This window comes from Gekko japonicus, unplaced genomic scaffold (assembly GCF_001447785.1).
Source record: "Gekko japonicus isolate JY-2015 unplaced genomic scaffold, Gekko_japonicus_V1.1 scaffold639, whole genome shotgun sequence".
Taxonomy (NCBI): Eukaryota; Metazoa; Chordata; class Lepidosauria; order Squamata; family Gekkonidae; genus Gekko; species Gekko japonicus.
The window spans coordinates 254,860-268,469 of NW_015176471.1; the positions used below are offsets into that span (position 1 = coordinate 254,860).

Consider the following 13,610-nt stretch of genomic DNA (forward strand, 5'->3'; position numbering starts at 1 on the left):
GAGTTCTTGTATTGTGAGAAAGGGAGAAAAGTACCTCTTTCTCTACCTGCTCTTTCCCATGCATAAACGTAACAGAACATGAACATAAAAGAACATAAGCCATGTTGAATCAGGCCAGTGGCCCCTCCAGTCCAACACTCTGTGTCACACAGTGGCCAAAACCATGTCTAGTAGCCATGGATGGACCTCTGCTCCATATGCTTATCCAATCCCCACTTGGAACTGTGTATGCTTGTAGCCGCCACCGCTTCCTGAGTGGAAAGATGCTCTTTGTACAAATTGATGCTTTGCCCTCGTCTTTCCTTCCTGAAGAAATGGGAGTCACTTGTTTCCCTGTCTTGCGTGTCAGTTCCAGGTGCGGCGCCTCAGGTTTCGCTGTCAAGTACCACGCCGACAGACATCAAAGTCACGTGGCCACCACTCCCTCCCGAACTGAGTAACGGGAAGATCACCAAGTACAAAATCGACTATGCCCCCCTCAAAGAAGGTGCGGAAGGGATGGTTTGCAGAGGGGTGGGGCTTCGCCTAGCCCGGAACCTGCTTTCTCTCTTAGTACATTTTTTAAAATTAATCCTTCCTTTCCAGTTATTCAGATTTATTTATATAGCACTCTTGGTGGGTGAGTACCCGCGACCTAGATAGCCCAGTTTGGCGTAGTGGTTAGGAGCAGCAGACTCTAATCTGGGAGAACCGGGTTTGATTCCCCACTCCTCCACATGCAGCTGCTGGTGTGACCTTGGGTCAGTCACAAGTTCTCTCAGAGCTGTTCTCTCAACAGCAGTTCTTGAAAGATCTCTCTCAGCCTCACCTGCCTCACAGGGTGCCTGTTGTGGACAGGGGAAGGGAAAGGAGATTGTAAGCCGCTCTGAGACTCTGAAGGGTGAGGTATAAATCTAATCTCCTCTTCTCCTTCTCTTCTCTTCTCCTTCTCTTCTCCTTCTCTTCTCCTTCTCTTCTCTTCTCCTTCTCTTCTCTTCTCCTTCTCTTCTCCTTCTCTTCTCTTCTCCTTCTCTTCTCCTTCTCTTCTCCTTCTCTTCTCCTTCTCTTCTCCTTCTCTTCTCTTCTCCTTCTCTTCTCCTTCTTCTCTTCTCCTTCTCTTCTCTTCTCCTTCTCTTCTCCTTCTCTTCTCTTCCTCTTCTCTTCTCTTCTCTTATCTCCTCTCCTCTCCTCGAGAGCCAGTTTGGTGTAGTGGTTAAGTGTGCGGACTCTAATCTGGGAGACCCGGGTTTGATTCCCCACTCCTCCACTTGCACCTGCTGATGTGACCTTGGGTCAGTCACAAGCTCTGGCACAGCTGTCCTTGCAAAAGAGCAGTTTGTGTCAGAGCTCTCTCAGCCCCACCCACCTCACAGGGCGTCTGTTGTGGGGAGGGGAAGGGGAAGGAGTTTGTAAGCCATTCTGAGACTCCTTTGGGTAGTGAAGGGAAAGGTGTTTGTAAGCCACTCTGAGACTCCAAGTGAAGGGCGGGGTATAAATCCAATCTCCTCCTCTCCTCCTCCTCCTCTCCTCCTCGTCTCCTCTCCTCCTTCTCCTTCATGTCAGATCTGAGAAGCCAAGCAATGTCTGCCCTGGTTAGTACTCGAATGGTAGACCACCAAGGGAGTCCAGGGTTGCTACGCAGAGGCAAGCGATGGCAAACCACCGCCCTGTTGGCCTTTGGCTTCGAAAACCTTAGGGGAGTTACCATAAGTCAGATAGAACTTGACGACACTTTTCCACCACCACCCCAGTCCCGTCAGATCTCAGAAGCTAAGTAGGGTCGGCCCTGGTCTGTATTTGGACGGGAGACGACCGAGGAAGCCCCGGGCTGCCGTGCAGAGGCAGGCAGTGGGGAACCGCCTCTGTTCTCCTCTCGCCTTGAAAACCCTGCTGGGTTGCCGTAAGTCGCCCACAACTGGACGGCACTTTCCGGCACCATTGGTGGGCAGCAGGGCTCTTTGTGTAGCAGGAACTCCTCTGCATATTAGGCCACACACCCCTAATGTAGCCAATCCTCCAAGAGCTTACAGAGCTCTTCTTACAGGTGCTACTGTAAGCTCTTGGAGGATTGGCTACATTAGGGTGTGTGTCGCTTAATATGCAAAGGAGTACCTGCTACAAAAAGAGCCCTGGCTGGGCAGGGTGTTTTGTAGAGTACCGGCCGCGAGCTGCGTACAAGCGAAGGCTCGAGCGAGGAAAGGCAATGAAGGGAGAGGAGAGGCGGGGGTAAGTGGGGGGGGGATCTGTCTTCATTCCCGTTTCAGGTGGACGGGCTTCGTTTCAGGGATGGAGGGGGGTGAAAACTTCACCAAAAAAGAGGAGGGATTGGAGGGAAGACAGAGAGGGAGTTGAACCACGCAGGTGCTTTGGGATGCAGTTCCAGGAATAAGGGGGAGTGTGGGGTACAGGGTGGAAGAAGAAGAGAAGGAGAGAAGAGATCGGATTTATACTCCGTCCTTCACTACCCAAAGGAGTCTCAGAGCAGCTTGCAAACTCCTTTCCCTTCCCCTCCCCACAACAGACACCCTGTGAGATAGGTGGGGCTGAGAGAGCTCTTGACAGAAACTGCTCTTTTTCACGGACAGCTCTTATAAGAACTACGGCTTGCTCAAGGTCATCCAGCTGGTGCAAGTGGAGGAGCGGGGAATCAAACCCGGTTCTCCCAGATTAGAGTCCGCTCCCTTAACCGCTACACCAAACCGGCTCTCCTGGAAGGCCCCAGGAGTGCTAAGGAGAGTTTGGAGAAAGGCTTCATGAAGTAAAAAAACCCCCACAATTCCCCACTGGACAGGACTTATGTTTTATTTTCTGGCTTCTCCCCTGGAAATCTGGGGGATGTGAACAAATGGTCGGGCGCGTGGGAGAATTCTCAGGGTTGCAGATTCAACCCTCAGAGCAGGGATTCAAAGTAGGCAGTTTGTTTGTTTGCACAGAGATAAGCAGACGGGAGTCGGGAAAATAAAAAGGGGTCGACTGTCTTGGCCCTCCGTTCGATAATCGAGGCAGGTTCTAAATTCTATGCTGACCGATCATGTGCAGCACAGCGCTCTACTTTTGTTCCCATGAAGCTGGCATTCAGCACGGCCCTTTTCAGACCGCCCTGGGAGATCTCTAGACCAATCAGGTCTTTTCAGAGAGGAGAGGGGTTTCCTCCCACACATCCAGCGGACCCAAGGGCAGAGAGCGTTCCCGGGGTCGTGTGGGAGAAGTAGGCACCACAGTTTGGTGTTGTGGTTAAGTGCGCAGACTCTAATCTGGGAGAACCGGGTTGGATTCCCCACTCCTCCACTTGCACCTGGCTGGATGACCTTGGGCAAGCCGTAGTTCTGACAAGAGCGGTTCTTGAAAAAGAGCCGTTTCTGTCAGAGCTCTCTCAGCCCCACCTACCTCACAGGGTGTCTGTTGTGGGGAGGGGAAGGGAAGGGAGTTTGTGAGCCGCTCTGAGACTCCTTTGGGTAGTGAAGGGTGGAGTAGAAATCCAATCTCTTCTTCTAAATTGTGGACTCCCTCGGTGGTTTGAGGACCCAGTTCATGTCCTCATTTTGTGTTGCCAGACAGGAGAATAGGTGGAGGGCGGATAGACATCCAACTTCCTGTCCTGTCCAGAGAGGAAGCTTTCTTGACCTGGGTAGCCCAGTCTCGTCAGATCTTGGAAGCTAATCGTGGGTTGGACTAGGTAACCCTGGAGGTCCCTTCCAACTCTATGATTCTAGGGTCGGCTCTGGCAAGTACTTGGATGGGAGACCTCCCTGGAATACCAGCAGTCGGGAGGCGGGGGCAGGCTTGATTCAGCCACCTCTTTGAATATCCTCCAGGCCCCCAGTAGGGGTCAGTCATGAGAGGGCTCCATGACTTCCAGGTGCACACATTCACACACACACACAGAAAAAATACAAAAAAAAATATTGCATCCTCCTGGACTAAGTTGAGACTTAGGTTTCCTTGTCTCATTACCAATGCTGATTTTTCCACACCCACCACCCCTCTGAATATCACACCTAAATCGCATCTGCTAGAGCCATTCACCTGCTGTCGTCATTCAGCATCTGAAATCATTCCACTCCAAGGTATAAGGACAGACGGACTCACAACCTAGCTGTATGTGAAGAAGTGAGCCGTGACTCACACAAGCTCCTCCCCCGCCACAAACTGTGTTAGTCTTTAAGGTGCTCCTGGACTCTTCCTGTTTTCTACTGCTATGGACGGCTGCCCATCTCGGTCTAAAAACTTGCCGGCCTTTTGTTTCCTCCTACCAGATCTGATCTCCTCCACTGAAGTTGGCGCCAACGAGACCCAGTTCACTCTTTACGGCTTGCACCCGAACAAAGTGTACAAAGTCCGCATCGCAGCCAGCACCAGCGTGGGCTACGGAGCCCCTTCCGAGTGGACGCAGCATCGTACCCCGGACAGGGACAACCAGACACATGGTAGGTCACCACCCATTTCACCTGGGCCTGCTTCCAAGGGGGATAAATGCCCGGGCTCGGAGTGATGCGGATGGCTCTGAGCCAGGAGGCATAATTAAGACTGATGAAGTGCAGATTTGTGGAAACCAGACCAGAGGCATTAGAGGCGAGAAGGGGAAGCATCAGAGGAAGGCGGCGCTGAAATGCAGGGTCGTGGCCAGGGAGCCAGTTTGGAGGGGAGGGTGAGTTTTGGGGTGGAGAGGTGGTAAGAAAGATTAACTGGAGACTCGCGGTCCGTAGGGCACCACCCGTGGGTCTCCTGATGTGACATGCGTTTCTCCTTTGCTTTCTCCAGTTCCGTTTGCCCCGACCGAGTTAAAAGTCCGAGCCAAAATGGAGTCTCTCTTAGTGACTTGGCAACCCCCGGCCAGCCACGCCCAGATTTCAGGCTACAAGCTCTACTACCGAGAAGTGGCCGCCGAGGACGTGAGCGAAGAAAGTCCCTCCGAGGGCACGGACGACGGCCCGTGGGATGTTGGCCCGATAAAGCTGAAGAAGAAAGTCAAGCAGTACGAACTGACCCAGCTGGGTGAGTTTCCTGAGTGCTGCAGTTTGTGGAGACGGGGACGGGGCTCAGTGGAAGAGCATCTGCTTGGCATGCAGAATGTTCCAGGGTCAATCCCCAGCGTCTCCATTGAAAAGGGCCAGGCAGTAGGGTGATGGGAAAGACCTGCCTGAGACCCTGGAGAGCTGGAAAGAGGGGCTGTGGCTCAGTGGAAGAGCATCTGCTTGGCATGCAGAAGGTCCCAGGTTCAATCCCCGGCATCTCCAGTTAAAAAGGACAAGGCAGTAGGTGATGGGAAAGACCTCCGTCTGAGACCCTGGAGAGCTGGAAAGAGGGGCTATGGCTCGGTGGAAGAGCATCTGCTTGGCATGCAGAAGGTCCCAGGTTCAGTCCCCGGCATCTCCTGTTAAAAGGACCAGGCAGTAGGTGATGTGAAAGCCTGAGACCCCGGAGAGCTGTAAAGAGGGGCTGTGGCTCAGTGAAAGAGCATCTGCTTGGCATGCAGAAGGTCCCAGGTTCAATCCCCGGCATCTCCAGTTAAAAGGACAAGGCAGTAGGTGATGGGAAAGACCTCTACCTGAGACCCTGGAGAGCTGTAAAGAGGGGCTGTGGCTCGGTGGAAGAGCATCTGTTTGGCATGCAGAAGGTCCCAGGTTCAATCCTCGGCATCTCCAGTTAAAAGGACAAGGCAGTAGGTGATGGGAAAGACCTCCGCCTGAGACCCTGGAGAGCTGCAAAGAGGAGCTGTGGCTCAGTGGAAGAGCATCTGCTTGGCATGCAGAAGGTCCCAGGTTCAATCCCCGACATCTCCGGTTGAAAGGACCAGATAATAGGTGATGAGAAAGACCAGAGTCCACTCTGGAGAGTTGCAACTAGTCAAATAAAGGACTGTAACTTGGTCAGCCCAGGATCTGACGCCGTACAAGGCAGCTCCTTTTAGGGAAGGGCCCATCGCTCAGCAGTAGATGATCTGCCTGGCACGCAGGAGGTCTGATGTTCAATCCCAGGCAGCCCCCCCTGTTTTTTTTTTTTAAAAGGATCAGGTAATATGAAAGACCTCAACCTGAGACCCTGGAGAGCTGCTGCCAGGCTGAGTAGACAATACTGACCTGGATGGACAAAGGGGTCTGATTGTGTTCCTGTGGGTGGGTGTGCCCCTACCCCGTGGCAAAAAGCATGAAAGAAGGTTCGTGATCAGGGCCCTGTTTACGCGGCAGCCGAACCCACCGAATGCCATGCAGCTTCCACGAATGGAGAAGATGAGGCACATTTGTATACGTGCACTTAAATTTGGCATATTGTGGGCGCTGGATTTCTAAGAGTGAGGATTTTTTAGACGTGATTCAGAAGAGACGGTTCGGGGAGGTGGCAGGGCGCTGGAGGCAGAGCAAAGAATTCAGGGGTCATTTCGTAGAAAAAGAGGTGCAGGAGCTCATTAGCATACCTCATTTGCATATGCCACACCCCCTGACATCACCGGAAGTGTGTCAGAAGGCAATACCCACCACTCAGGCTCCACTGGACCATTTTGGATTGCTAGCTATTGGGGGGGGGACGTGCAGATCTGTCCTCACAGAGGAGGGAGAGCTTGTACCTGAATAAAACTTGGTCTTAAAGGTGCCACTGGACTGTTTTGGGGCCGGGGGGAGCTCTGCAACTTACCTGGCTGCTTCTTGCTCTGACTGAGGGCTGCTGGGAGCAGGGGGTGGGGCTTGTATCATGTGCCCACGCCCTGGGCTCTTTACTGCCGGAGCTCTGCTCCTGTGCGCTCCTGCAGGAAATGACCCCTGGCAAAGATGATCAGGCACCAGTTCCTCCATCACGGGTGCATCTCCTGTGCAAATTAGTACCGCTGCAAAGAACCGAATTCTGATCCCAAAGACATGACATTGCCTTATGTTGAGTCGGGCCCTGGCTCCATCTTGGTCTCCTCTGACCAGCGGCGGTTTGCCCAGGGTCTCAGGCAGGGCTCTTTCACATCACCTATCACCCAGCCAATGCTCCCTCTAAGCTGTGGTGTCTTGTGAGCAAAAATTCTTACTTTTCGAGCTACTGGCATTAAAGTTCTGAGCAAGCGATTTGGCTACTGCATAAATTAGCTTGCTCTGGAGCCATCCCTTCCTGAGCGAAGACAAAAATGTGTGAGCCGGAGGCTAAAGAACTGTGAGCTGGCTCGCACTAACTCAGCTTGGAGGGCACACTGCACCCATCCCTTTTTACAGGAGATTCTGGGGACTGAATCTGTGAACTTCTGCATGCCAAGCAGACGCTCTGCCGTGGAGCTACGAAGCCGCATTCTGCCAGTCGGAGTGCTGGAATGTCCAGGTCAATGTTGTATGTGTAGTGCTTTGGTGTACTAGTGGTTAGGAGCAGACTCTAATCTGGAGAACCTGGTTTGATTCCCCACTCTTCCACATGCAGCTGCTGGTGTGACCTTGGGTCAGTCACAAGTTCTCTCAGAGCGGGTTCTCGCAGGAGCAGTTCTGGAAAGAGCTCTCTCAGCCCCACCTACCTCACAGGGTGTCTGTTGTGGGGAGGGAAAAGGAAAGGAGATGGTAAGCCGCTCTGAGATTCTGAGTGAAGGGTGGGGTATAAATCCAATCTTTTCTTCTTCTCTCTGGGGTCTTTTCCATTACTTTTGAGCTGGTCATTTTAGCTGAAGAGGCCGGGGACTGAACCTGGGACCTTTTGCATGCCAAGCTGATGCCCTACCACTGAGCCATGGCCCCCTCCCCATAGTCTGACAATACGGCATGGTATTTATTTGAACCAGACGCGTTGAAACCCACATCAGTTGGAGAGCGTGTTGGCAACCAGCCGGGATTCCCGCCTTGTACTCTGGGCTGGAACTAACCCCAAACTGGTTTGAGGACTTCCTGTGTTGTATCTGGGGTGGGAAAGGGATCGGGGGAGGGCCGTGGCTCAGCGGTAGAGCATCTTCTTGGCTTACAGGAAGTCCCAGGTTCAATCCCCGGTATTTCCAGTTATACGACCAGGTTGCGGGTGATGTGGAAGGCCAGCCCCTGAGACCCTGGAGAGCAGACAATACTGACTTTGATGGATCGGTGCTCTCCATTTAAGGCAGTTTCAAGAGTTTGGCCTCAGAACCCCCTTTGAGGCCCCCTGTCCCCCCAGATGCATGACCCCCCCCCCCCGGGCTTTTTTTGTAGAAAAAGCCCAGCAGGAACTCATTAGCATAATAGGCCATACCCAACAGCAGGAACTAATTAGCATATTAGGCCACACCCCTGGCAGCACAGCTCATTCACCTATTAGGCCACACCCCCGTGTTACCAGAAGTGTGGTCACCCAGCCACACCCACCTTTTGCTTCTTATTCTCTTTACCTTGTTTGTTGTCAAAACCCAGGGCCTTTTTTTTGGAGTAGGAACTTCTTTGCATGTTAGGCCACACACCCCTAATTGTAGCCAATCCTGATGAGTTTCTGCTGTTGGGTGTGGCCTATTATGCTAATGAGTTCCTGCTGGGCGTGGCCAACTTGGGAGCCAGCCGGAACTCCGTTCCTCTGCTTTCCTGCCCCCAAATAGCCCTGACCCCCCCTTTCACTGGCTCTGTTTGAGATGTTTCAACACCCCCCCTACCTTCGGGGTTCTTTGGGGCCAGCAGCCCAAAATGTTATTTCTCTTCCAGACGTCAGTGGGTGCTGTAGAGGAGAAGGGCCTTTTTCTCCTGACCCCCCCCCTGTGCTTTTCTGATGGGATGGGGGGGGATTGGCACGGCCAGTTCTGCCTTCCCCGAGACAAACGAAGGGAGCGGGGTCCTGTTGGCATCGTGAAAGGCACTGCGTTGGAGCCGCGCGGCCCTTCCCGGTGGGGGATGAATAGGCACATCCCTAATTAGCAGCGAAGCTTCATTAATGGAGTGCGGTTGACTGTGCGGGGAGGGGGGATAGTGTGTGGGGGGGAGAACCATTTGGGAACAAGTCCCTGGGTCTCCAGAGGGAGAGAGAGAGAGAGAATCGCTCCTTTTCCCTTCTGTTTGTAAACTCTGAGCTGTTTGAGCCATTCCCTTGAAAGAGCAGGCCCTTTAAAAGGAGGGCGAAGAATGGCTCCCGGCGAGGGATAGAAAAGGCGAGAGGAGAAAGGGCTCTGGGACAGGCTTTCTGGCTGGCCTTGGGCAGTGTGACCAAAGGGAGCTGGCAGATGGGGATGCGCTCTTCTCGGGCTTCGCTCCGTTTTCTTTTTGTCTCGGCACTTTGTGCGACGCTGCACAGCAGGACCGCAGGGTTGTGCAGTTGTTCCATTTTGAGTCCGCCCTCCTTTCCAAAGGCTCGGGACTGGTCTTGGTTGGCAGCGGACAATCGAGAACGCTTCAAAGCCCTGCTCCGGGGTTTGTACGCTCAAGAGCAGAGGTTGGAGGGACCGTGGAGCCGAGGGTTCTCTGCAATGGCTGCTCAGCTGGGGTCTTCCAAAGGCTGCCGGCCTGGATCCATTTGGAGCAATGCTCCCTCTAAGCTGTGGAGTCCGGTGAGCAAAAATTCTACTTTGTGAGCTCCTGGCATTAAAGCTGTGAGCGAGCGATTTGGCCGCTGCATACATTAGTTTGCTCTGGAGCCCTCCTTCCCGAGCTAAGACAAAAAAATCTGTGAGCTGGAAGCTAAAAAACTGTGAGCTGGCTCACGCTCACTCAGCTTAGAGGGAACACTGGTCTGGATCTGCGTTTTTAAGAGGGCTACAAAAACGTACCCGGCTCTTGCTTGTGGCAGGATGAGGAGGATTTCAGGGGAGCTGCTTTGGGCTGCTAGACGAACGCCAGCTGCGCCGTTTCAATCCTTCTTTGAAGACTGAGAGGGCAGCCATGTTTGTCGGCGGTGGAAGAAGAGCTGGATTCGAATTCAGGAGCACTTTGGAGACGGCCAAGGTTTTTTTGGAGTCTACGATAAGCTTTCGGGAGACAAAGCTCGTCTGACACAGGGAGCTTTGACTCTCCGAAGTTCGCGCTCCCCAAAATCTCGTTGGTCTCTAAGGTGCTAACTGGACTCCAATCCAGCCATTATTACTTGTTTTCTCATTCCCCCCCTCGTTTTCAAAAAACAAATATTTAGTTCTATCCATTCTTTGTGGAAGCCACTGCCCCCACCGCCCTGTGCTGGTGGCTGCCCTAGATGCATGGAGGGTCACCTGGCGTTAGCTACACGAAGTGTTCATGGTCAAAGGAAATACACTTCTGAATCCCGGAAGGCAGTGGCTTTTGGACCCAGATCACGCTTCCCTGGTTGGATGTGGGTGGCCAAGGAAGGTGGACCTACAGCCTGAAGCGGTTGGACTCAGTGTAAGGAAAGTGTGCTACAGGCGTGGCCGCCATGAGTTGAGAGCCCTGAATGCTTGTCTTTTGAGACGAAGGTGTCAGAGGTGAAGCTAAGAACACAAGAGAAGCCAATGTTGGATCAGGCCAATGGTCCATCCAGTCTAACACTCTGTGTCACACAGTGGCCAGAAATACCAGGGGCCATCAGGAGGTCCAGCAGTGGGGCCAGGACATTAGAAGCCCTCCCACTGTTCCCCCCCCCCCGAGCACCAAGAAGACAGAGCATCACTTGCCCCAGAGCCCCTATCTATACCTTGTGGCTAATAGCCACTGATGGACCTCTGCTCTATATGCTTATCTAATTCCCTTTTGAAGCCGTCCATGCTTGTAGCCGCCACCACTTCCTCTGGCAGTGAATTCTATTAATCACTCTTTGGGTGAAGAAGGACTTCCTTTTATCTGTTCTAACCCGACCGCTCAGCAGTTTCATGGAGTGCCCACGAGTTCTTGTATTGTGAGAAAGGGAGAAAAGTACCTCTTTCTCTACCTGCTCTTTCCCATGCATAATCTTATAAACCTCAATCATGTCACCCCTCAGTCGTCGTTTCTCCAAGCTAGAGAACCCCAAGCGCTTTAACCTTTCCTCATAGGGAAAGTGTTCCAACCCTTTTATCATTCGAGTTGCCCTTTTCTGCACTTTTTCCAAAGCTACAATATCCTTTTTAAGGTGTGGTGACCAGAATTGTACACAGTATTCCGAATGAGGTCACACCATTGATTTATATAGCGGCATTATGATATTGCCTGATCTGTTTCCAATACCCTTCCTAATAATCCCCAGCATAGCATTTTGTGCTTTTGATGTCCTGGACTACCAGCCTGGCATTAATTTCCTTCCTTCCTTCCTTCCTTCCTTCGTATCCTTCCTTCCTTCCTTCCTTCCTTCCTTCCTTCCTTCCTTCCTTCCTTCCCCAGTTCCTGGAAGACTCTACGAGGTGAAGTTGGTGGCGTTCAACAAGCACGAAGACGGCTATGCGGCAGTGTGGAAAGGCAAGACGGAGAGAGCGCCGGTCACCTCAGCTAGTAGGTGTCCCGTCGCGTGCCTTCACTAGCACCTCTGTATATCTGATTCCCAACTGTGCCCCCCTATGTGCCGATAGTTATTTCTGCAGATAGGGGGCACACACAGGGTAAAGAGATTTTTCTGCACGCTCGGGGCACCCCCTGGGTGTGCACTCTGCAGGAAAATCCTAACATTTTTAAAAAACTATATGGGGGGGGGAGTAATTCCCCCCAAAGTCAAGTAGCATTCTCTGCGCAAGTGCAAAGAAGGCACTTATCTCCAGCGTTCACTGGTGGTGCAGGGGAGCCATGCTCGTTTCAGTGGTGGAACCCAGGAGCCTGCCACCAGTGGCGGCACAAGCCACGAGTCGCGCTGGGCCTGGGAGTGGAGGTGGGGGGAGGAAGCCTTGGCGAGGTCACCCCAAGCAGCTCCAGGCAGGGCTTTTTTGGTAGAAAAAGTCCAGCAGGAACTCATTCGCATAATAGGCCACACCCAGCAGTAAAAACTCATTACCATATTAGGCCACACCCCTGACTGCACCGCTCATTAGCATATTAGGCAGCATTCCCGTGTTACCAGAAGTGTGCTCATCCAGCCACACCCACCTTTTGCTTCTTATTCTGTTGACCTTGTTTGTTGTCCAAACCCAGGGCCTTTTTTTGTAGCAGGAACTCCTTTGCATGTTAGGCCACACACCCCTAATGTAGCCAATCCTAATGAGTTCCTGCTGTTGGGTGTGGCCTATTATGCTAATGAGTTCCTGCTGGGCGTGGCCAACTCGGGAGCCGGCCGGAACTCCGTTCCTGTGCGTTCCTGCCCCAAAATAGCCCTGGCTCCAGGCAAGTTGCCAAGAGTGGGGAGGGGGGGAAGGAAGCCTCAGCGAGCCCACCGGGAACTGCTCTGGGCGAGCCCCCGAGATCGGGGAGGGGTATGTGACGCACCCTGTGATGTGGCCCCCCTCCCAACCTGGAGAAAGGGAAACTCACTCGAGGTGCCAGGGGGCTCTTTCTTTGTCAGATCCCAAACGCACACCAATTAACCACACGCTTTCAAAAGAAAGACCATTTATTGTATAGAGTGTATTATTTTTATTTATTTATTAACGCGGTTTCTACCCCGCCCTCCCCGCGAATGGGCTCGGGGCGGCTTACAGTGATGGCACCAGTTGCCAGCAAACGATAAAGCCGTATAAACCAATACAATGCTTAATAGAAATATAAAATCTAAAAACATGAGGTGCTGTTGATTGTACGGTTCATTGCTACTATGGCGCAATCCGGTGTCTAAGCAACTACGACATTCCAGTTCTCTGTCGTCCCGCGTTGCTTGATGGAAAGGGCCAGCCGCGTCGCTCGATGGAAAAGAGCCAGTTGTTAAAAACTGAGGGGCGGGCTCGTTGATGCTAATAGTGGAGGGGCAGCTCCCAGTTGAAGGTCTGGTGGAAGAGCTCCGTCTCGCAGGCCCTGCGGAATTGCAAAAGGTCCTGCAGGGCCCTGATCTTCTCCGGGAGATCGTCCCACCAGTGAGGAGCCACCACTGAAAAAGCCCTGGCCCTGGTCGCAGCGAGCCTGGCATCCTTGGGGCCCGGGAGGGTCAACCGATTCTGTGACCCCTGACCTCCGTGTTCTCTGGGGTATATGTGGGGAAAGGCGGTCCCTCAGGTATGTCGGACCCTGGCCATATAGGGCTTTAAAGGTAAGCACCACCAACTTGAAACGAATTCGGTATGCTATTGGCAGCCAGTGCAGGGCCTTCAGCACAGGCTGGATGTGCTCCCATCTTGGTAAGCCCATCAACAGCCTGGCCGCGGCGTTCTGCACCAGCTGCAGCCTCCGAAATTGCGACAAGGGCAGGCCCACATAGAGAGCATTACAGTAGTCTAGTCTCGAGGTGACCGTCGCATGGATCCCTGTGGCCAGGTCGTTGCGGTCGAGGAAGGGGGACCAACTGCCTGCTCAGCCGAAGACGGTAAAAAGCCGACTTGGCAGTGGCTGCTACCTGGGCCTCCATTGTTAAGGAGGAATCCAGGAGCACTCCCAAGCTCCTAACCTCCGGCACTGGCAGCAATGATGCCCCACCGAAGGTCGGGAGTGGGGTCCCCACCCGCGCCCCGCCCCGCCCCACACACAGGACCTCCGTCTTCGCCGGATTCAGTTTCAGCCGACTCAGCCTGAGCCAACCAGCCACAGCCTGTAACGCCCGGTCCAAATCTTCAGGACTGGAGTTCGACCGGCCGCCCAGCATCAGATAGAGCTGGGTGTCACGTGTACTGATGACACCCCAACCCATAACTCCGGGCCATCTGGGCAAGGGTGCGCATATAGATGTTA

General features: G+C 53.2%; 1 protein-coding gene across 1 annotated transcript in view; it reads left to right on the forward strand.

Annotated features, from left to right (window-relative positions):
• IGDCC4 (immunoglobulin superfamily, DCC subclass, member 4) overlaps positions 1 to 13,610 on the forward strand; it is an 82,013-nt gene that overhangs the window by 37,034 nt on the left and 31,369 nt on the right. The window contains exons 9-12 of the mRNA XM_015427136.1: positions 350 to 487; positions 4,236 to 4,406; positions 4,741 to 4,974; positions 11,193 to 11,300. Of these exons, the coding sequence (XP_015282622.1) occupies positions 350 to 487; positions 4,236 to 4,406; positions 4,741 to 4,974; positions 11,193 to 11,300 (651 nt within the window). The remainder of the gene's footprint in view (positions 1 to 349; positions 488 to 4,235; positions 4,407 to 4,740; positions 4,975 to 11,192; positions 11,301 to 13,610) is intronic.